Here is a 24,304-nt window from a genome sequence, read left to right as displayed (position 1 = left end):
TGCTTAATTGGGCCCATGCCTACCATTTAGCTTATGGCTACGATATGCCTCTTACAGTGCACTACCCTGCATCATTGCATTCCCTCAGCCTCAAACAGTGTGGTGCTCTCTCAACAAACAGAGGTGGCTGAGATTTTGTTGAGGGAAAACTGCTACCTCCAGATTTCTTTTCTTTCCGTGTCCAGCCCAATTGACCAGAGAGGCATAGATGCACACATCTACCATTGGGGTACCGTTAGCTCTCACACTAGTGGTCTTTGCAAGAGAAAAGTCACCTTTGTTCCATTGATTAGTTCTCCACTACACGAATTGCTGCAATAGCTGAAAATTGCTAAGCAAATATTAGATGGAATTTTCAGAAAACAAAAAGGAAGTTTATAAGCTGAAAAGATTTCTATACTTATCACTGATTAATGTTTTAGAAAACATGGATATTTAAAGTATTTGGGACAATTTATAATCAAAAAAGACCAAAATAAACCATAATTTCACCACCTAGGAATAGCTTTTAGCCATAACTTTGGGTATTTCCTTTCAGTATGTTTACTATTTGTTTAATTTCCCTCTCATAAATTAGCATCATGCTATACAAGCTGTTTTACAGTCTGCATTTTTCGCTTGTCAAAAACATTCTCTAAGTCATTTGTAATCAATTATAAGATTTTTAATGACTGCCTAGAAGTCTGTTATAAAAATGTACCATAGTTTATTTTGTCTAAGCACCATACTTTATTTTACATAATGAGCCTTCAGATTGTTTCTAATCTTTTCACTTTTTCTTTAGCATTGTAGGTTATTATCTCTATACATAGCTGTTTTTCCCCCTTTCTTTCTTTCTTTTGGCTCTTATCCGGTTGTTTAAGATAAATTTCTAGTGGCTAACAGGTGGCGTGCTGGTTAAGATGCTGGACTCCCACATGGCCAACCGTGATTCCAGTGCTGGATCTGGTGCCTTGCTTGCTTTCTTACTTTCCCTTTCTTTCTCTCTGGTCAAAATTGAAAAATAATAAGAATAAGGGGCCTGCAGGCGATGTGGTGGTTAAGGGTGCTGGATTCCCACACAGCCAAATGCGATGGACCTGGCAGCTTGCTTGCTCACTTTCTCTCTCTCTCTCTCTCTCTCTCTCTCTCCCTCTCCCCCACCTCCCTCTCCCCTCTCTCATTCACTCTGTCCCTCTCTGGTCAAATAAGTAAATAAAGTTAAATAAAAATAATTCTAAAAAAAAAGAATAAATAAAATTAAATAAAGTAATTCTTTAAAAAATATAATAAATGGGACCAGCAGATAGCATAATGGTTATGTTGCTGTACTCCCATGTAGTCAGCCACGGTTTGAGTGCCAGACCTGGTGGCTTAAAATTCACATGGGTGTGTGTGTGTGCATGCCCAAAATCCCCAGAAGAGAATGAAGGAGAAGGGATTGTGACATAACCACCCTCCACGGGAAGGTGATTTCTCACTTTTTGTCTCTTTCTGGCAAGCACACACCTCTTATAACAAAAATCTCTTTAAAAAAATACATAAAGGGACCAGCAGTTGGCGTAATGGCTATGTCGCTGGACTTCCATGTAGTCAACCGCAGTTTGACTCCCAGATCTGGTGGCTTAAACTCACTTGTGCATGTGTGCCCAAGATCCTGAGAGAATGGAGAAGGGACTGCAATGTGACCATCCCCCCAGGGATTGATTTCTCATTTTCTGTCTTTCTGTCTCTCTCTTTCTGGTGAATGCACGCACCCTATAGCAAAAACCTCTCCAAAAAAAAAAAAATACATATATTATATAAAATAAATTTCTGAAATGGATTTTGCAACCAAAGATACATACATACATTATTCAGTTGCATTTATTCTTTTTCAAAAAGTTATTAATTTATTTAATTCCATTTGTTACTATTTTTTAACTTGACCAGAAAAAGACAAGGGGAGAGAGAAAGGGAAAGCAACAAAGTAAGCCACAGGGATGGCAGGTGGCCTGGTGGTTAAGGGCGCTGGATTCCCATGTGGCTGATTGCAGGTCGAGTCCTGGACTTGGTGGTTTGCTTTCTCTCTTTCTCTCTCTCTGTTTGGTCAAATTGAAAAAATAATAACAAATGTAATTAAATAAACAAATAATTCTTTTAAAAGAGATAAAAGAAGAAAGCAAGCCACTAGGTTTGGGACTTGAACCATGGCTGGCTAAGTGGGAATCCAGCATTTCAGCCACCATACCACCTGCTAGCCCCTGTATTTATTCTTTTATGGACTATGGTTCTCTTTTCTCTTTTTTCTGTTGGGATGCTTGGGTTTTTCTTATTTATAAGAGTTTATATTTAAAAAATACTTTAAATAAACTCTTAATACTAATGGCAATAGAACTGTTTATTTTCAGAAAAACTGAGTATTTTTTGTTGTGTGTTTTAGTTTGCTATAAGGCACATGTGCTCACCAGAGAGAAATAGAGAGAGAGGGAAAATGAGAAATCACCCCCTGGTAGTACGGTCCCTTCCTGCCACAGTCCCTTTTCCATTCTCCTCTCAGGATTGTGGGTACCCATGCATGCATGCTCACACACGCCCACACACACACACACACACACACACACACATATATATATACATACACGCATATGTGCAGTGTGATTTTTTAGGCCGCCAGGTCTGGGACTCAAACCACAAAGTCATCCTTGTCTGACCCAGCTGCCTTAACCTACATACCACCTGCTGGCCCACAGTGAAAAGTATTTTAACACTGATCATCTTATATGAAATAGGTTAATCATATGTTTTCTTTCTTTTTTTTAATTCTTTTTTTAAGAATTGTTTTATTTAACTTTATTTATTTATTTATTTTTAAATTGACCAGAGAAGGCAGAATGTGTGGTGAGGGGAGTGAGAAAGCAAGCCACCAGGTACAGGACTTGAACCACGGTTGACCATGTGGGAGTCCAGCACCCTTAACCACCACACCACCTGCTGACTCCTAATCACATACTTTCAGTGAAAAATGATTAAGATAAAATGTGTGTAGATAACAGCAAAAGCCCTATTCTTTCCTCAGTAGAGAACACTACTTTTATTTTACTGATCTAAACTCTAGTCCAGTAATCATAAGCTCTACATTTCTAAAAACAGTATAGTTTGGGTGCCTGGAAGGATATCAGCAAGTTTTGTCTGAAAAGGTCATTTGGCAATTAATTACTTTTGCCTTTTTTAGTGCAACGAAAAGCCAAAGAACAAGAAGAACGTGTTATGGAACAGGAACGCATAAATGAAGGTCTTAAAGAACTTAACTGTGAAGAGAAGGAGAATTTTGCAAGGTATGATTTTGTTTTCTTTATTATTATTTGCTAGCTAAAAAAAAAAATCAGATATTTAACATAGAAAGAGGAAAGTGTGCCATAATTCATGCATTTTTGAAAAATTTTAAATAGCTGGGACTGGCAGGTGGCATAGTGGTTAAGGACACTGGACTCCCACATGGCTGACCACAGTTCAAGTCTCAGACCTAGCGGCTTCCTTTCTCACTTTCCTTCTCTCCCTCTCCCACTCTGTCCTTCTCTAGTCAAAGTAAAGTAAATAAATAACGTTAAGTAAAATAATTATTTTTAAAAAAAATTGTAGATAGCATCTTGTTGTGTCTGTCTTCCTGCCTCAGCCTCCCCAGTAGCTAGGACTGCAGGTGTATGCCACTACATCCAGTTATCATGCACTATTGATATATATTTTTCTTGCTTTCTCTCTCTGTGTCTCTCTGGTGAGCACACACATTCTATAGCAAAAATCTCTCTCTCAAAAAAAAAAAAAATAGTTGATGGGGGACCACACTCTCCTTCCCTGAGGGTAGGTGGTTAAGGCTAAAAGAACTTTTTTTTTTAGAATTATTTATTTTATTTTATTTTATTTATTATTATTTTTTTTTTCTCATTTGCTACAAGACACATACACTCACCAGAGAGAGGAAGAGAGAAAGAGAAAGAGGGAAAGTGAAAAAGCAAGTCGTAGGACTTGAACTGTGGTCTCCATGTGGGAATCCAGCACGTTAACCCCACGCCACCTGCTGGACCCTGTGGCTGAAAGATTTTACACTATAATCAGTTGCTTTTTCTGTGACCAACCCCATCCAGAGGTTCCCTTCATTTCCCACTATAAGTCACCTCATTGGCATGAATGAATAACATTATAATTAACCATAAATAAGAATTTCCTATCACTTTTATTTTTATTTTTTTATTTTTTATTTTTTGGAGAGATTTTCACTGTAGGGCGCGTGCACTCGCCAGACAGACAGAGAGAGCCATAGAGACAGAAAGCGAGAAATCACCCCCCAGGGGGGATGGTCACGCCGCAATCCCTTCTCCTCCATTCTCCTCTCGGGATCTTGGGCATGCACGCACACGCGCCCGGCGTGAGTTTCAAGCCACCGGGTCCGGGACACGAACCGCGGTCGACTACGTGGGAGTCCAGCGACATAGCCATTACGCTAACTGCTGGTTCCCTCACTTTTATTTTTTTAATTGCCAGAGAGCACCTGTGCTTGCCAGAGAGACACAGACAGAGAAAAAAAGCACCTGCCAATGGGCATGTGCACACTGCAATCCCTTCTTCTCTAAATAGAAATTTGGAATGTCCTGTCAGGATCTGGGACATGCACACATGCCTAAGATATTTTTCAAGACTCCAGCAATCAAGTCATTGCCATATGGGTCCCAGCCCCCTTAACTATTAGGCTACAGAGCTAACCTTTGTTCCAGAAATTCTAAGGGTTTTAGGAACTCTGTTCCAGGTACTAAAGACAAAGACCAGCTATAATTTATATTATACCACAGCTGATATAAAAAATATGGTCTAAGGACCAGCAGAAGGTGTAATGGTTATGTCACGGGACTCCCATATAGTCGACTGCAGTTTGAGTCCTAGAGCCGGCAGTGTAAAACACACCAGGCACATGTGTATGCATGCCCAAAATCCCGAGAGGAGAGTGGAGGAAAAGGGTTTGTGGCATGGCCACCCTCCTGGGTGGTAATTTCTCACTTTCTGTCTCTCTGGTGAGCACATGTGCCTTATAGCAAAAATCTCTCCCTCTCAAAAAAAAAAAAGGGACCAGCAGTTAGCATAATGGCTATGTCGCTGGACTCCCACGTAGTCGACCGCGGTTCATGTCTCGGACCCGGCGGCTTAAACTCACGCCGGGTGCGTGTGCGTGTGTGCCCAAGATCCCAAGAGGAGAATGGAGGAGAAGGGATTGTGGTGTGGCCATGCCTCCTGGGGGGGTGATTTCTCACTTTCTATCTCTCTGTCTCTCTCTGTCTGTCTGGCGAGCGCACGTGCCCTATAGCGAAAACCTCTCCAAAAAAAAAAAAAAATTGTGGTCTATCAGTTATAAACAGGCACAACCACTATGGAAAATAGTATGGAGAGTCTTCAAACATTTTTAAAAATAGAACTACCATATGATCCAGCAATTTCACTTCTGGGCATATACCAAAAGAATTGAAAGCAAGGTCTTGAAGAGATATTTGTACACCTGTGTTCAGAACAGGACTAGTCATACTGTCCAAGAAACAGCCCATATGTTCATCAGTGAATGAATACATGAACAGAATGTGGTACAGGTATTTAGTTGACTATTTTTCAGGCTTATCAAGGAAGGAAATCCTGTTACATGCTGAAGTATGAATGAACCTGGAGGATATTATGCAGAGTGAAATAAACCATAACAAAATGACAAATACTATAGGATTCCACTTTATGAGCTTCTAAAGCAGTCAGATTTGTAGAAGCATAAAGTAGAAGGGTAGTTATTGGGAACCAGCAGGAGGGAAAAAAGGGGTGGTGGTGTTTAATGGCTACTCCTGGCCCTGTTATACCTTTTTTTTTTTTTTTTTTTTTTTTTTTTTGCCACAGCAAAAAAGCATACTACAAATACAAAAGAAATGTGTTTGATATATTAAATCTGTGGCGGCGGGGCCGGCAGATGGCATGGTGGTTAAGAGCGCTGGACACCCACATGGCCGACCACGGTTCAAGTCCCGGACCTGGCAGCTTACTTTCTCACTTGTCTTCTCTCTCTTTATCACTCTATCTCTCTCTGGCCAAATTAAAAAATAAATAAGTAAAGTTAAATAAAATAATTCTTTAAAAAATGTGACTTACATAGTCAAGAAATTTTCTAATTAATACTAAATATAATGATTGAATGGGCTAACTTATCCACCTAGTCTTTGGCAGAGCCAGATCACTGCAGGGCCATGCTCCTTTAATCCAGTAAATAGGCAGACCAGCTTCTGAGAGGAAAAGGCAAATACTGAACTGAGCATGATTCCTTACTCTTTCAGTTTTCCAGTGGATAGGTCACTTCTTCCTTGAGGAAGAGTAAGGGAGGGGGGATGAGGCAGTCCAAGGGTGCCCTCCATATAGCATAAAGATTTTGAGTGGGGAAGAATCATTCCCACGTTAAAAATAAGTGTTTGTGTGTGTGTGTGTGTGTGTGTGTGTGTATTTTTTTTTTTAAGAGAAATTTTTGCTACAGGGCGCATACACTCACAGAGAGACAGAGACACAAAAAGCGAGAAATTATCCCCCATGGGGAATGACCACACCACAATCCTTTCTCTTCCATTCTCCTCTCAGGATTTTGGGCGTATGTGCACACGCGCCTGGCATGAGTTTTAAGCCACTGAGTCTGGGACTCAAACTGTGACTGACTATGTGGTAGTCCAGTAACATAACCATTATGCCATCTGCTGGTCCCCAAAATCAGTATTGTTTTAAAATTAAATTAATGGCAGGTGGCATGGTGGTTGAAGGTGCTGGTCTCCCAGATAGCTGACCATGGTTCAAGTCCTGACTTGGCAGCTTGCTTTCCCACTTTCCCTCTCTCTCTGGTCAAAATTTGAAAATAATAATAATAATAATAATAATAAATGAAGTTAAATAAAATAATTATTTAAAAAATTATACTACTGTATGATATGAGAAACTCATTGTTGAGTTTTTCACCTATTTCTTCCCTCACTTATTTTGACTTCAATGGGAATTTGGATTTGGCTTTACAAATTATCTTTTAATTAAAATGTTCTAAGTAAATCCAAATGCATTTTTAATTTTGTACTTTGACATTTCTAACTTGTCAGACGCTACAAGTCAGCCCAGGAGTACAGGAAACAACTTCAGATGCAAATATCTTACCAGCAGCAGGCCCGAGAAGCAGAGAAGGAAGAGAAACGCCGTGAATTCGAAGCAGGGGTAGCAGCAAACAAGGTTTGCCTGGACAAGATCCAGGAGACGCTACGCTCCTACCAGGTGCCGCCCAGAAACATTCACCCCATGCGGAAGGCATGTCCTAGTCAGCTTCCACCGTAGTTTCATAAACAGCAATATATCTTTCCTTGATCTTTTAATGTTTTTAACTACAGTATTCTTGTATGTTCCTTTTAACTAAAAAATAAATTGTTCTATTTATTCTGAGTTTATGTAACTTATTGGACATAATTTCTTCCTTCAAATGAACTTGTTCCTTTTTTGGATTTCATAGACTTGCAAATCCAAATGATCAGCTTCATATCACATAGTTGTTTTCCTGATGTACCTCATGCCTCTTTTTCTTATTCACTTACTAATATCAATGTTTAAATTTTTTGCTTTCTTTTCTTTTTTTTTTTAGTTTTTGCTATGGGGTGCCTGCACTTGCCAGAGAGAGAAAGAGAAAAACTGCTGGATCTAGGACTCAAATCACAGAGTCAGCCATGTGGGATCCAGCCACTTTAACCACAATGGACTGCTACATTCAATGTGTTAGAACAAACAAACAATCCTGTAAAACCAAGAATCCTATATCTGAAGAAGAACATTGGTTACCAGAGGCTGGGAGTAGAGGGAAATGAGTTATTGCTTAGTGGGAAGAGAGTTTCAGTTTTATTATATGAGGTGAAAGCATGTATGGAGTTGAATGGCCGTGATGGTTGTACAACATTGTGTATGTATTTAATACCACTGAACTGTACACTTAAAAAAGGTTAGAATGGGAGACCGGCAGGTGGTATGGTGGTTAAGGTGGCTATATACCACATGGTCAACTGCATGGCTTGAGTCCCAGACCTGGCTGCTTGAAAACATGCCAGACACATGTGCACACACCCACAATCACAGGAGGAGAATAGAGGCGAAGGGATTGTGGCATGGTCATTTCTCCTGGGGGTGATTTTTTCACTTTCTGTTTCTCCTTGTCTCTCTCCAACAAGCACACCCACTCTATAGCAATTAAAAAATAAGTTTGAATGGTAATTTGTGTATTAAGTGTATTAAGATGCTAAAAAAGGGGGGAGGGGAGAGAAAACTCTACAATATAATAACTCTTCATATCCACTGAAATTAGTAAAATGAAAAAGACAAGTATTGGGATCAGCAGATGGCATAATGGTTATGTCACTGGATTCCCACACCGTCAACTGTGGTCCAAGTCCCAGATCTGGTGGTTTAAAACTCACACCAGGTGTGTGTGTGTGTGTGTGTGTGTGTGTGTGTGTGCGCGCACCTAAAATCCCAAGAGAATGGAAAAAAAGGGATTGTGGCATGGTCATCCCCCAGAGGGTGATTTCTTGCTTTCTGTCTCTTTTTCCCTCTCTGTCTCTCTGAGCACAAAAATCTCTCTCAAAAAAGAAAAAAGAAAGAAAAAAAAAAAGACAGGTATTAATGAGAATGTGGAGCAGCAAATAGAACTCCCATATATTGCTGGTAAGAATGTAAATCTGAACAATTGCTTTGGGATACTATAAGGCAGTATGTACTAAAGGTTAACATACATATGCATACTCTGTGATCCAGCAACTCCATTCCAAGTTATTTACCCAACAGAAAGGCACACATGTGTGCAATAATTGACATGTACAAGATTATCCACAGAAGCGCTATTATAATATCCTCAAAGTAGAAGTAACCCAAATGCTCACCCACTAGAATGGAATATGTATTCAATGAGAATAAATGAATTTTGCAACATGCAACAGATAAAACAATGAACAAGGAATCTGACACAGAAGTGCATGTGCTCTGAGGTTCCCTTTACGTAAAGTTAGAACAGTTGGTGCTAGAAATCATGTGAGTGATTACCTTATGGGGAAAGTGATTGGAGGGGGCACAAAAGAATGCCTTTGGGTGCTATCAGGTGGCAATTATTCAGTGTGTCACTGTGAGAAAATTCTTCAAGCTGTGCACTTAAGATTTGTACACTTTTTTATATGTATGTTCTATTTCCATTAGTAATTTACTTTTTTAAAAATGAACTTTTCTGATATAACTAACCATCGGTCATGGTTCTGGCTTCTGGAACTTGACAGTAAATCTGATATCCAGAGACTGCTATCATGTCTCTTGCCACTTACTTTCTGCATAAACTTTTCTAATAGGTCTGTTTACACCAATCACTTTTTAAAAATTTTATCATTATTTTTTTTTATCAGCTTGGCTTCTTGTAGTCACACACCATTTTTCCAGGTTTGTATTAAAACAGGATGCTCAGGGGGAACCAGCAGTTAGCGTAATGGCTATGTCGCTAGACTCCCATGTAGTCGACCGCAGTTCGCGTCCCAGACCTGGTGGCTTAAAACTCATGCCGGGCGAGTGTGCGTGCGTGCCCAAGATCCTGAGAGGAGAATGGAGGAGAAGGGACTGCGGTGTGACCATCCCCCCTGGGGGGTGATTTCTCGCTTTCTGTCTCTATGTCTCTCTCTGTCTGTCTGGCGAGTGCACGCGCCCTATAGTGAAAATCTCTCAAAAAAACAAAAAACAAAAAAACCGAAAAAAACCCAGGATGCTCAAAACTAAATAGAAGCAGTCCAGGGGCCAGCCCCATAGCCTGGTTGAGGCAGGCAGGTCCCACATGGCCGACTGCACGATTTGAATCCTGGGCCCAACAGCTTGAGAAATACACCAGGTGCATGTGCATCTGTGCCCAAAATCCCAAAAGGAAAAATGGAGCAGAGATTGTTGTGTGAATTCCTCACAGGGGGTACTACCTCTTTTCCCTCTCTCTCTTTCTTTCTCTGGCGAGTGCTGGCACCATATAGCAAGAAAAAAAAAAAAGGCAGTCCAGAAGAGGTCTGCAGAGCAGTGCACTATGGGACCATCACCACCTGCCATTGACACATTGTGCTTCATTTAACGATTGCTCGCCCTCTGGTCATATGGAAAAATAATGCAGGCACAATTCTCTTATCCTCATCTGTTATAATTTTATAAAGAAGACATGAAGAACCTATGTTTAATCTGCTTAAGAGGATAAAACTTTTCACTGTATCAACTTTTATTTGCGTACAAATGATCAGTGTATTAACTACTGGTCAAGCATTGCTTAATGACAGGGATAGTTTCTGGGAAATGCATCCTCAGCCAGTTCTGTCCTATAAACATCATAGTGTCCTTGCACACACTTAGGTGGTCCAGCCTGCTACACACCTAGGCTGTATGGTACAGCCTATTGCTTCTAGGCCATGAACCTGCACAGCATGCTACTGTACTGTCAGAATCAAACATAATGGTATTTGCGTATCTAAACATAGAGAAGGTACAGTTAGAATAGAGAGAGAGAGAGAGAGACATAAAGCACCCACATGGGGCATGGTCATAATGCAATCCTTTTTCCTCCACCTCCACTTCCCGATAGGATTTTAGGGTATGCATGCACAGGTGCTCAGCATATTTTTCTATTTGGGATTCTTAACATGGTTGGCCATGTAGGATTTGGCTCCTTTAATTATTGAGGAAGTGCTATGATTGTCAAACTCATTTTTACAGCTGAAGAAACTAAGGCATGGAATATTAAGAAACTTGTAAGGGAGAATGATAGGTGGTGTAGTGGTTAAGGCACTGAACTCCCACATGGCCTACTATGGTTCAAGTCCCAGACCTGGTGGCTTGCTTTCTCACTTTCTCTTTCTCTCTCTCTCTCTCTGTCTCCCTCTGGTCAAATTAAAAGATAAATAATAACAAATACAATTAAGTAATTAAATCTTTTTTAAAAAAGAAACTTGTGGGACCAGCAGTTAGTGTAATGGCTATGTCGTTGTACTCCCATACAGTCAACCGCAGTTCGAGGCCCGGACCCAGTAGCTTAAACACATGCTGGGCGTGTGTGCATGCATGCCCAAGATCCCGAGAGGACAATGGAGGAGAAGGGATTGCAGTGTGGCCATCCCCCCTGTGGGGTGATTTCTCGCTTTCTGTCTCTCTGTCTTTCCGGCAAGTGTACGTGCCCTGTAGCAAAAAGAAAAAAAAAAAAAAAAAAGAGAAGGAATTTGAAGGGCCACATGGTAAAAAAAAAAAAAAAAAGAGAGAGAGACTTGTAAGGGCCACATGGTATAATATAAAATATTTGGTTTTATCCCCAGTTTCTAGCATGGAGCTCCCCAAATCCTTGGAATTTCATGCATGGTAAGTATGTCTTTTGTTATTCATAAGGAACCTGTTTTGATCACAAATGAGTTTATGCTTGTAAAGTATGTTTATTATATCGATACTTAATGAAGTACATTGTTATCCTAGGGAACCTCTGGATAGGGCTGGTCACCAGAACGACCAAGTGATTACAGTTGGAACTTTCAGCCCCACTCTTCAAGGCGAGGGATGAGATTGCAAGGACTGGAAATCGAGCTCTATAAAAAAGTATTTTTACATCTATTTACTTATTTTTCCATGAATGAAAAATGCATGTGTTGTTTCCATGGGTGTGTTAGGCACACCCCCAACAGGATCTTGACACCATGGTCCACACCCCCCCCCCCCCCCCCCCACCCCCCGTCTCGTACCACAGGTCGTATGCTCAGGGAGGTCTCCAGTTTCAAACACAGAACCCGCTCATGTAGATCACCTCAGAGTGCTGCATTTCTACACCACTGTCCTGCCCCCTCAGTAAGAACCTGAATGGTGTTCAGAGAGCTCTAAGGGTGGTGGACATCTTCAGGAGCATGGAGGGCAGAGCCTGGGGAGAACAGGCCTGCACTGTGCCCTACCTTCCCCTCTCGCCCACAGACCTTGCCCTGTGAATCTCTCTCAGTCGTCTTCTTCCTGAGCTGTGTCCTTCACAATTAACTGGTCAGTGTAAGTAAAGTATCTAAGCAATTATTGAACCTGAGGACGGGGCCACTGGGACACCTCCCCACTTTTAAAAAATTTTCTATAGGATGTGCATGCTCATCTGATACAGAGAGAGAAAGAGATAGTGAGAAAGCACTCCATGGAGGGGATCGCCGTACAGCAATTCCTTCTCCTCCAGTCTCTTCTTCATATTTTGGGCACATATGCACATGTGCCCGTTGTGTTTTTTAAGCTACCTAAGTCCAGGATTCAAGCCACACCGTTGGCCATGGGAGATGCAGCCACCTTAACTACCACACCGCTTGACTGGCCCAACGGAAACCCTGATTTATGACTAGTCAATCAGAAGTACAGGTGGTTCATGACTTGGCCTCTAAATAGAGTTTAAAGGACTGAACTCCTAACCTGTGGGGTCTGGGCTAACTCTAGGTGGTTAGTGTCAGAAGTGAACTGAATTGTGGAACACACAGGTGGTGTCAAGGGAATCAGAGAATGGGTTGCTGGTGTTGTAGAACACCCTGTTAATAAATGGTGGTGCTGGCATTTGAGCTCACTCCCACGGTAGCGTCTAAGTTTTCAGCCACTCTACCTTCCCACCTCACCACGACAGGCAGTACAGCAAAATCAATGAACTGTAGATTGTCAGAGATGAAAATCCCTTCAGAAATATTTCAGCCAGGGACCAGCAGTTAGTGTAATAGCTATGTCGCCGGACACCCATGTAGTCAACCGCGGTTCGCGTCCCGAACCCAGTGGCTTAAAACTCACGCCAGGCGCATGTGCGTGCGTGCCAAAGATCCTGAGAGGAGCATGGAGGAGAAGGGATTGTGGCGTGGTCATCCCTCCTGGGGGGGGATTTCTCGCTTTCTGTCTCGCTGTCTGGCAAACGCATGTGCCCTATAGCAAAAAAAAAAAAAAAAAAAAAAAATTCAGCCAGTTTTCTTCATTATTATTATTTTAGAGGTTCTTGCCTTAGGGTGCATGTGCTTGCCAGAGAGAGACAATGAGAGGGAAAGTGAGAAATCGCTGCTCAAGGAGATTGCCATGCCACAATCCCTTCTCATCCATTCTCCTCCTGAAATCTTGCACGCACACATGCCCAATGTGATCTTCAAGCCACAAGGTCTGAGACTCAACCCCTGGTCAGCCATGTGGGATTCCAGCAACATAACTGCAGCACATCTGCTGGCCCCGGTTTCTTTATTTCGCAAGTGGGCACACACACACACATGCACCCAGCATGATTTTCAAGCCATCAAGTCCGAGACTTGAACTGTAGTCAGCCATGTAGGAATCCAGTACCTTAAACAGCATGCTGCCTACCAGCCCCAAACATAAATAATTTAAGAAAAAAAGAGAGAAGAAAGAAAGAAAGAAAGAAAGAAAGAAAGAAAGAAAGAAAGAAAGAAAGAAAGAAAAGGAGAAATTTACCCCTTCACTCTGATCATTGATCCTTCTCTTTTTTCACCCAGAACAAATTAGATTTTTCTGAGGATTCATTCTGGGCAATGCCTTGTGCTGTAAGCTTGACACCACTAAAGTTGTCTAAGACACAGTTCCCACATTAAGCAACTCAGTGCCTAATGGGAGAGAAAACTCACATGAAAAATATGGACACACGCAGAAAACCAAAGCAGACATGCACACGTCAAACCAGCATAGTTTTAGCCAAGTGCCGTGGGGCAAATCATTAAGTTCTCGTGATTCCCGGCCGAAGGGGTGATTTCTTACTTTCCTCTGTCTCTGGTGAGTGCATGTGCCCTATAGCTAAAATCTAACCTTTGATTTGGTATCAAAGTACTGTTTTTGAAACTATTTCTTTCTTCCATGAGTGAGAGAGACAGAGAAATAGGCAGAGACTGCATCCCCAACAGGGTCCTGATGCTTCGATCCATTCCCAGCCTCAGCCAGCCCCAGGTACAGGCACACACGGCAGACATACTCAGGGAGGGCTCTGGCTGCAAACCTGGCACCTCCCCATGTGTGTCAGCCTCACAGAGTGTCTGCCTTCTTCCTTTTTAAAATTTATTAAAATGTGTTTCTCCTGTGAGAGAGACACCACTCCCAAGAGGATGTTCATGCATGACCCACACTCGGCTTCAGCCAGACTGGATCACAGTCATGCACATGCACACCTGGCACGTATGCAGATACTTCAGGATGTGAACCCAGGACCTTCCTACGTGGGTCCAGCATCGCGGAGCATTGAGCTACCACTATGCTGCCACTGCCAGTCCCAGTTTCAAAGTACTCTTAATCAACCAATATACCCTCTAAGGCTTGCTGTTGAGGCTATTTGCACTCCACTTCCATTGCTGTGTAGTTTATATCCACATCTTTATGTTTGTTTTGCTACAAATCCATCAAGTTCCCAAATGCTAGCATAGTCCATAAATTACACGTAGTCATGAATGTTTTTCCTTCTGTAAACCATCCTCCTAATATTTTGATTGCCTTATATAAACAGGGCAAGTAGCCTCTCTGAATATCAATGAGTGTTTCATCTAATAAAAAGAATAGTTCCCTATATATGAAGCCCCCGGGATGACCCCGGAAAAGGGTATTTTATCACACTTAGTACGGGAACAATAAAAAGATGTGATTCCATTTATGCCTTTCAGTAAGCTATTGGCTGGATGAGGCCTCTGAGAGCCTAGTCTGCCTCTAAACATTAATGCTTTTCTTTTTTTTTTTTTTTTCCTTTTTTTTCGAGAGGTTTTTGCTATAGGGCATGTGCGCTTGCCAGAAAGACAGAGAGAGACAGAGAGACAGAAAGCGAGAAATCATCCCCCCAGGGGGATGGCCATGCCTCAATCCCTTCTCCTCCATTCTCCTCTCGGGATCTTGGGTGGGCACACACACACAAGCATGCTACCTACTAGCAACCAGTGTGAGTTTAAGCCACCGGGTCCAGGACTCGAATCGCAGTCAACTACATGGGAGTCCAGTGACAAAGCCATTACACTAACTGCTGGTTCGATGAACATTAATGCTTTTCTATAAAGTTCTAAGATGTGTGTTTTAGATAGAGGCTGAGAGTTAAAAGCTGAGAGCCTCCATGAACTGCAGTGTGGGACTCCCTGTGACCATATCTCCCTTTGTAGATACAGTTCTGGGAAGCCTTCCAGAATGAGACAGTTTCAAGCTAGGTTCTTGCCCCATGTGTGTGGCTTCAGGTTTGACCATCTGGATTCTCTTTTGTTGCCTAAAAACTGAGGAGTTTCCAGAGCTGCAAGTGACTTGAGAGGGTGTCTAGCCCCAGTCCTTCACTTTATAGATGAAGTGAGGACACGGTACAGACAGATTATGTAGTAGGTGATCCAGGAAGCCAAAGCATGGGGAGAAGGAGGTTAGAGAGGACAGTGTAAGAGTGTGTTACAGGATGGTTATCCCTGCAGGTGACTGGGTCTCATTCTACTTGGGGGCCTTCTAAGGAACTGTGTAGAAGGCCTGTCTGGTTTGTAGTGCACAGGGTAGTGGCTGGGACATTTATCTCTCTATTCCTGGCCCTTTGGTAGAGGGACACTGACCCCTTCACCACTGGCCAGAGAGGCTAAAGATCTGTGGAGAAAGCCCCAAGTCAATCGAATAAAGCAGAGTGATGCAGGGGCCGATTTCCTGATGAACCCAAGGACCCTGTGAGGAGCCTTGCACCCCAATACCACTGGAATCAGATGGGCAGAGAGGAGAAGTGATGTAAGATGCATCAAGGCCGGGAATCATGAGAACTTAACGATTTGCCCCACGGCACTTGGCTAAAACTATGCTGGTTTGACGTGTGTGTGTCTGCTTTGGTTTTCTGCGTGTGTCCATATTTTTCATGTGAGTTTTCTCTCCCATTAGGCCCTGAGTTGCTTAATGTGGGAACTGTGTCTTAGACAACTTTAGTGGTGTCAAGTTTACAACACAAGGCATTGCCCAGAACGGACCCTCAGAAAAATCTAATTTGTTCTGGGTGAAAAAGGAGAAGAATCAATTATCAGAGTGAAAGGGTAAATTTCTTTTTTTTTCTTCTTCTTAAATTATTTATTTCTAGCTAGGAGGTAGCATGCTGGTTAAGGTACTGGATTCCCACATGTGACTGTGGTTCAAGTCTTGGACTTGATGGCTTGAAAATCATGCTGTGTGTGTGTGTGTGTGTGTGTGCACCCAGAATCCTGGGAGGAGAATGGAGGAGAAGGGATTGTGGCATGGCCATCCCCCAAGGGTTGATTTCTTACTTTCTTCTCTCTGTCTCTGGTGAGCACATGGGTTCTATGGCAAAAACCTAAATGCACACATACATACACACGCATGCATGTGCACACACACACAAACACACACATATATATTTCTACCATGAATATGAGAAAGTGACAGAGAGAGAGAAAGAAGCACCACAAACAGGATCCAGATGCCATGATTGACCATCAGCCTCAGGCAGCCCCAGATTATGAGCATGTGTATACTCAACATACTCAAGGAGATACGGATACAAATCTGGAATCTTCCAATGGGTCAGCTTCACAGAGCCTGGCCTTTTACTGTTGCATCACTGTTTGGTACTTTCCTTCTGATTCTTTATTACCCAGGTCCAAGGGGGCCGAGCAGAACTGAAATGGGATAAGGCCAGGGCTGACAGAGGCAGGCCCCCGAGAATGTCTGACCTAACCGGCAGGCCGGTGCTGACAGCAGGTGGAAGGCCTTGACTTGGAGAGGTTCTGCAAGCATAGATACAGGCAGGTGGCTGAGCCAGGAAGGAGCCAGCAGAGGTAGTAAGACGTTTCTGCAGCTCCAAGCTCAGGACAGGAGATATCTTTTCACTTCTAGTAGACACAGACATTGGTATAGAGCCAGTAAGGGACTTCTGAAAGCAGTGTGATGTTCGCATTCTCTTCCTCTACTGAGGGATCAAGAAGTTTCAAAGGCTTCTATCTTGACTGTCTACACCCAAGGCTAGTAACTGTGTCAGCTTTTGCTATGCTTCTAGATGCAGAAACCTATTTTAGGCTTCCAGGTGAAAGCTAGTTAGGAAGTTAGCCAGCTTGAGGTAGAGTCTGGGGTTGAAGTGCACACATTTTGCCCCTTCATGTCTCTGGTCATCTAGTAAAGTTTCCCCCTTTCTTCTTTTAAATGCCACAGGGTGTGTGTACTGGTGTGCTTGTGCACAAGGTAAATAAAGAGAGAGGGGGCACCTCCTGATGGAACGTAGTCACGCTGCAATCCTTTTCCTTCCATTTTTTCATCCCATCAGGATTTGGGGCATGCACACATGTCCAGCATATTTTCTAAGCCTCTGGGGCTGGGATTCAAACTGCAGTCAACAACATGACATAGGATCTGGTTCTCCAAGGACAGGGGTTAACCGCTAAGTCTCAGAGCCAGCCCAAGTTCCCACTTTTGATAGCAGGTTTCCCTCTGCCTTTCTGCAGGGGCAGATCAAGGAAAAACATATAATCCCAAGGTGGCAGGAGGACACACACGCTTCACTGAGCTTAGTTTGGACAGAGAGAGAGAGAGAGAGCACGTATGCACGTGCTAGAGGGTGCATGCACTTGCCAGAGGGAGAGAGAGACAGACAGAAAGCACCCCCGTGGGGAGTGATCATGACACTATCCCTTCTCCACCTGTAACTCCTTTTTGGATTTTGGGCATCACACATACACACCTGGTGCATTTCTTGAGTCACTGGTCCAGGATTAAAACTACACAGTTAGCCATGTGGGATCCAACTGCCTTAACCACTAAGGCTAGGACCTGGCCCAAGAGAGTTGCTTGAGAGGGGAAGTCTCTTCCCTCTCAGAGCATGCACCTGTCCAGAGGATGTGGTGAGGGGAGGAAGATAAGGGTGCTCCCAGGAAAGGGGCATCAGGGAAGGGGCTTACACATCCAGGGGCTGATTGCAGCCACACAGTGGGGAGCAGCTTGGGTCCTTGATACTGCAAGACCCTCTCTTACCAATAGGTTGCTGCTGTTGGGTGAGTTTCATAGGTATGCAAAGCAGACAGTCCCTAAGTGACTAACAATTTGCTTCTTTGGACAGTTTTCAAAATCAATGGTTATGTAAACATTTGAGTTCAGTGCCAGGGGGCTTTTGAGAAAATGGGTCTGGGCCTGTAGGAAAGTTATAGACAACCTCAGGGCCATACGCAGAGGCTGCATGTAGCTCGTTTGTATAATACTCCCTGTGCAGTATTCAGCTACACTGCAGTCACAGGCCCCCAACAGTCAGTCCCTGCTGCCTACCCCCTCATTCCTCCACAGCTAAGCCTTCACTCAGCGTCACTTCAGGACACTGCACTGCCCCCTCCCACACACCCCTGGAGACTTACACTCCTTCCTTCACTGAGAGCTCAATTCACCTGTCCTCTATTCAGTCTCCTTCAGCCTGAAGGCTCCCTGTCCTCCCTGCTCACTCCTAGCTTTCTTGTCTTTCTTTCAGATGAGCTACATTCTGACCTGTGTCCACCACTAGACAACGAGCTATTTGAGGAAAAGAGCCTGTTCCAGACTAAGGCGTGTCTTCCAAAAATTGATGTGTTGAAGCGCTAACCCCTTATGTGATTGCATTTGGAGACGGACCTTCTGAGAGGAAATTAAGTATAATTAGGCCCAAAGGGCTGGTGTCCTTATAGGAACAAGAGGGAACAGCAGAGCTTACTCTCTCTGCACAGAGGTCATGTGATCACACAGCAAGAAGGTAGAAGAGCCGGGAAGAAAGGCCTCCCCAGCAACCAGCCCTGCTGATCCCTTGGTCTTGGACTTTGAGCCCCCAGAACTATGAGAAAATGCACTTCGTTGTTTAAGCCACCCAGTCAGTGGTGCTTTGTTACAACAGCCCATTCTTCGTCTCCTTTAAATCTCTTACAGCACCTAAAACTGCCTGGCACACAGACGCCCCAACAAATGTTCACTGCACTGAAGTATATCCTCAAAGGCATGAAAGGTGAACAATCCTGGAGGAGCCCTGGAACGTAATCTCTCACACATTGTGACGCCAACCCTACTCTGTGTATACCAGAGAAGGTAGTCATGGCCCACCGGGCCTCACCCACAACTGCGAAATCCATAAAGCACCAAAACAAAAAGATTTGATGCCAAACCCCATTTAGCAACAAAGCTTGACCTGAATAAGAGTAAAACTACTTAAAAATAATCTCGCTAGATTTTACTACAGAACTATTCATGCTTTGTATTATTGGGCACTGTCCCAGCTCTGGCTGGGAATGTTACAAAATCTATGACTTCAGCATCCTGATACCTTTTTAAAATGCAAGGGAAAAAAATGAGAATTCCAAAGTATATTTGGCCCTGAAGGATTTGGGTAGAGAATTGTGGACCTGTGCTGGATAGGGGGTTACCAACCCCTCAGCTGTCAACTCGAGGAAGACCATGGAAAACACGAATTATCTAGTGTGTAAATAAACTGCAATTGCTATTTGAACAGAATGGGAAACAACTTAATCCTAAACTGGGCAAGTGCGTGATTAGAAATAAAATGGTTATTGCTATGCATGCTTCAAATGTCAATGTTGTTTCTCAGCAGTTCATTTCATCAACCTACAAAAATGTGCTGAGTACTGGTTTTTAAGATGTAATGAAAAAGCATAATATTACCTTGGAAAATAGCAGCAGTACAGTTTAAAGTCCAATTGGCTTTTTGTAAATTGCATTTAACAGCTGAAGAAATCAATAACAAATGCAATTAAGAACACTAATGATTATTCATTATGGTTATCAGCATCACGACCACAAATAATAGGAGTAAAATTAATTTGTTGAATTTCCAAAGCATGTTTTTAGCAGAACATTCCAAAAGCTTTTAGTAACTAGTGCTAGCCTGGCTGGCAAGCCCTCTGCTAGACCCTAATGGGGCATACGAAGGAAGAATGACATAATCCTGCTCGTGAGGAGTTTACAGACTCGTTGAAGCGCAAGACCAGAAGACAAAAATAATCGTGAACAATACAAATGTCAACCTAAAAAGAAGGGCCAAGACACCGCAAGAGCAGGGAAAGAAGTTGATTTAAGCCAAGGCTGAGGACAACGTGTCAGATTCTAGCTGCCCAGATGTGTACTCAGGTATGGCTGCTGAGAGAGCTCGTTTATATAATGAAGAGAAGGTCAGGAAGAGGGGAGGTTACCAGAATTCACACTGGTCCATTTAAAATAGAGCAGGTGGGCCGACTCCCTGGTGTAGTAGTAATACGTTACTCAAGAGAAGCTGGATCCTACTTGGTGTCCTTGGTTCAGATCCCTGGCCCAGTCAGCGTGAGACATTATCGCCCAAGATCCCACAGGCTGAAGGAAGGGGATCACAGAGCACCAGACTCCATGGAGAGTGCTTGTCTCTTTCTCGTTCTCTCTGTCTGTCACTCTTCTCTGCACGTACAAGTGCTTTGTCATGAGTAAGGAAAAAAGCAGAGCAGGTAACTGACTGGCTCTACATTCTTCTTCTATATTTAACTTTTGTTTATTTATTTTTAAAAGAATTATTTTATTTAACTTTATTTTATTTGACCAGAGAGGGGCAGAGTGAGAGACAGAGAGAGAAACAGAGAGAGGGAAAGTGAGAAAGCAAGCCTCCAGATCTGGGACTCACACTGCAGTCCACCATGTGGGAGTCCAGTGCCCTTTAACCACCACGCCACCTGGTGGCCACTTTAACTTTTATTCATAATAGAGAAAGTACACTTATGAGCAAGAGAAAGAGAGAGAGAGAGAGAAAAGCACCCTTGACAAGGGCCCTTATCACAGTCCCCTTCCCACAGCCCTCCAGTTCACCAGGATCTTGGGCGCTCATGAACATACCGTGCATACTTTCAGGCCGACCTGGGGATCTGAACCTGCCATTAGCCATGTGGCCTCTAGTACAGCAAGTTCGGTTTGCCACCACTTGTGCCACCAGACTAGGCCTACCTTCTCCTTTACACCATGAATTCCTAGAGCACTGCCACAAAGAGCAGGTGGGGATCACATTGCAACTATTAGCAATGTCAGTTTGCTTACTGTAAACGAAAACATGCCTTTTGGGTAAGAACCCATAGGTGTGGGCGTAGCCAAGGCCCCAACATCATGCCCTCTTGAGCTGGACAAATTCCAATGGACTTCCCATTCTACAGACAGCTCTGTTTTTCTTCCTTACAGGCAGCATACAAGGGGACCTCAAAAGGTTCCTGGAGGACCAGCCGTGGCCCAGTGGATAAAGAGCTGGATCCCACAACTAGAAAAACACGCTGGACGCCTGAGCATATTGTACACAAACTCCCAGCAGGATGGAGAAATGGAGAAGAACAAATTGTAGTGTCACCACACCACATTGCAGGGGGTCTTTCTCCCTTTCCCTGTCTCTGTCTCTCTCTGGTAAGAGTACATACTTTCTGGCAAATTGGGCAAAAAAAGTAAATTCATGGAAAATGGAATTAAAGTACAAGTTTACTTGGGGGAAATTTCTTTGAATTCTTCTTTTTCATAATGTTAATTTTCCATGAACTTTTTGAGGACCCCACAATATAATCAAGTGTTGGGACCAGCAGTTAGCATAATGGCTATGTCGCTGGACTCCCACATAGTCGACTGCGGTTCACGTCCCGGACCCGGTGGCTTAAACTCACACCGGGCACGTGTGCGTGCGTGCCCAGGATCCCAAGAGAATGGAGGAGAAGGGATTGCAGCGTGACCATCCCCCCTGGGGGGTGATTTCTCGCTTTCTCTCTCTCTGTCTCTCTCTGTCTGTCTGGCGAGTGCACGCGCCCTATAGCAAAAACCTCTCAAAAAAATATATATATAATCAAGTGTTGTGTTAAAATATAATTAAGTACAGGGGCCGGCGGGTGGCATGGTGGTTAGGAGCACAGAACTCCCACGTGGCTGACTGCCGTATGAGTCCCAAACCTCTCTTTTTCTCTCTTTTCCCTTTCTCTCTCTCTGTCCCTCTCTGGTTGAATTAAAACATCCAAATATGGGGCCAGGAGTTAGTAATGGCTATGTTGCTGGACTCCCACGTAGTCGACCGCGGTTCAAGTCCCAGACCCAGTGGCTTAAACTCATGCGAGGCGCGTGTGTGTGCATGCCTAAGATCCCGAGAGGTGAATGGAGGAGAAGGGATTGTGGCATGGCCATCCCCCCTGGGAGGTGATTTCTCGCTTTCAGTCTCTCTGTCTCTCCCTGTCTTTCTGGCGAGCGCATGTGCCCTATAGCAAAAACCTCTCCAAGAAAAATAGAAAAGAAAGAGAAAAAGAATCCTGATCCCTGTGGAAGAAGAGGAAGTGGAAAAGGAGGGAAGGGAGAAAAAAAACTCCCAGGATAATGGATTCAATTTTTCAACTCTCTTATGTTTATAGCTACAGGCCACGCAAAACAGGGGAGTGTACCACTGTCTCCTTACAGAGGTCTGTCCGTGGTTGATGGCCTGGTGTGTATGTGTGTGTGTGTGAACTTAGCATGTCATTAATCATGGCCTGGGTATACGCCTCTCTCTGCAATGGAAACTGAGGCACTGTGCTTGGGACCCTGTAGGAGCCTGGCCTTAGGGCCTCTCTTCCAGGAACCAGCCGTGGCCTTGCTAGTTCTTCTCCAAAGCAAGGACTGACTGCAGAGCCTTGCTGCAGCCCCAGAAGCAGCCAGGGTCTGGCACCTGAAAGGGGGCAGAGATGGCAGATGGAGTGCAGGTGATTTGTGAGTGGAAGGATTCCGGGCGATTACACAGAACAACAAATCATTTCATGGTAAATGCTGCAAATCAAATGCCAAGTCTGGGGCCAAGCACTGGAGAAATTTATGTGCAGCAAGAAGACAAGGGAAGAAATGGCTCAGACTGTGTGCTTTCCCGCAACGTGTGCTAAATACCAGAGGCTGCGCTGTCCGGAAGAGGGGAGCCCCATCACTTCACAGGGCAAGTACCTTTCCTGCAGGAGGAGTCACCCGAGTCGCTCAGTTTACAATGGGGAAAAAAATGAAGTTTTATCTCTGTCCTTGCCTTCAGACCTTCTACCTACCTTTGTCTACTACATTCCTCTTCCTCTCTCTCTTTCTTTCTTTCTTTCTTTCTTTCTTTCTTTCTTTCTTTCTCTCTTTCTTTCTTTCTTTCTTTCTTTTCTGTAGAAAGATTTTTGCTATAGTGTACATGCACTTGCCAGAGAGACAGAGAAAGAGAGACAGAGAGACAGAAAGTGAGAAATCACACCCCCCCCCCAGGGGGCAGGATGGTCATGCCACAATCTCTTCTCCTCCATTCTCCTCTTGGGATTTTGGGCATTCACACACACATGCCCAGCGTCAGTTTCAAGTTATCAGGCCCAGGACTCGAACTGTGGTTGGCCTTGTGGGAGTCCATTGCCTTAACCACTATGCCACATGCTGGCCTTGATTTCTGATCATTATTGCCAGGCACCCAGCAGCATCTCAGTCCATGTGAACGATTAACTCCAGGGGAGAAGAGGCTGGTTGGTGGCTCCAGGGCTTGATTCTAGGAGGATAAACACAACCTTGTCACATTTTCGTGTAGTTTTCAAATCACGATTCATGTAGCAGGATGATTATTGACACATCTGAAGGGACTAAAGACAAAAAACATCACTCAGCCAGTCAGTGGTGGTTGCAACGCAGCCGCCACTTCCTGCAGCATCGCCATGTCTCGGGACGTCTGTAAAAGCACTCAGGCTAGTGTGCTGCCCCTTGATCACCAGGATACAGGTAGAAGGTTTGATTGCACCGTCCATACTCCTGCCTAGAATGTTCTAATAAACACTTTACTCCACTTCTTACCTCCCAGTTAAAGCTAATTTGTTCATAAAAGTTTTAATTTGACAAAGGGCACGTGTACTCACCACGAGTGAAAGACAGAGAGAGGGAAACTGAGCTGAGGAGCTGGATAGTGGCGCAGAGATAAAATGGGTCACTTGGCAACGGAAGGTTGCTGGTTCACGTCTGTAGGCCTCCCTGTGTCACCTGTGCACACTTGTGCCCATGACCCAGGCTGGCTGGAGCTGAGGGTGATCGAGGTGTCAGTACTCTGTCAGGTGCTGTATCTCAGACTCTTCCTTTGTCTCTCTCAATCATGAAAGAAAGAAATAAACTTGAAAAAACAAAAACAGAAGACTGAGTTGGACCACTTCCTGACTTTGGCTTTAAAACAGGTTGCAGCTCCTGGGTCTGGACTTTGCTGTGGGTGGTTCCCGACGAGTGAGCAATGGCGAGCCGGAGCTGGACAGTCACCTCTTCGACCACTTGTGGAATAAGCTTTAAGCTCATCTCA

General features: G+C 43.7%; 1 protein-coding gene across 1 annotated transcript in view; it reads left to right on the top strand.

The window, feature by feature from the left end:
• The window catches only part of CFAP53 (cilia and flagella associated protein 53), a 39,081-nt gene extending 31,710 nt beyond the window's left edge, over positions 1-7,371 (top strand). Inside the window, 2 exon segments of the mRNA XM_006144452.3 lie at positions 3,194-3,296; positions 7,113-7,371. Coding sequence (XP_006144514.2) covers positions 3,194-3,296; positions 7,113-7,341 — 332 coding nt within the window. The 3' untranslated portion in view covers positions 7,342-7,371.
• Positions 7,372-24,304: the final 16,933 nt, after the last annotated feature.

The sequence above is a fragment of the Tupaia chinensis genome, unplaced genomic scaffold, assembly GCF_000334495.1.
Source record: "Tupaia chinensis unplaced genomic scaffold, TupChi_1.0 Scaffold000119_2, whole genome shotgun sequence".
NCBI lineage: Eukaryota > Metazoa > Chordata > Mammalia > Scandentia > Tupaiidae > Tupaia > Tupaia belangeri.
Note: the sequence above shows the minus strand (reverse complement) of the source record. Positions and strands in the feature narration are given on the sequence as shown.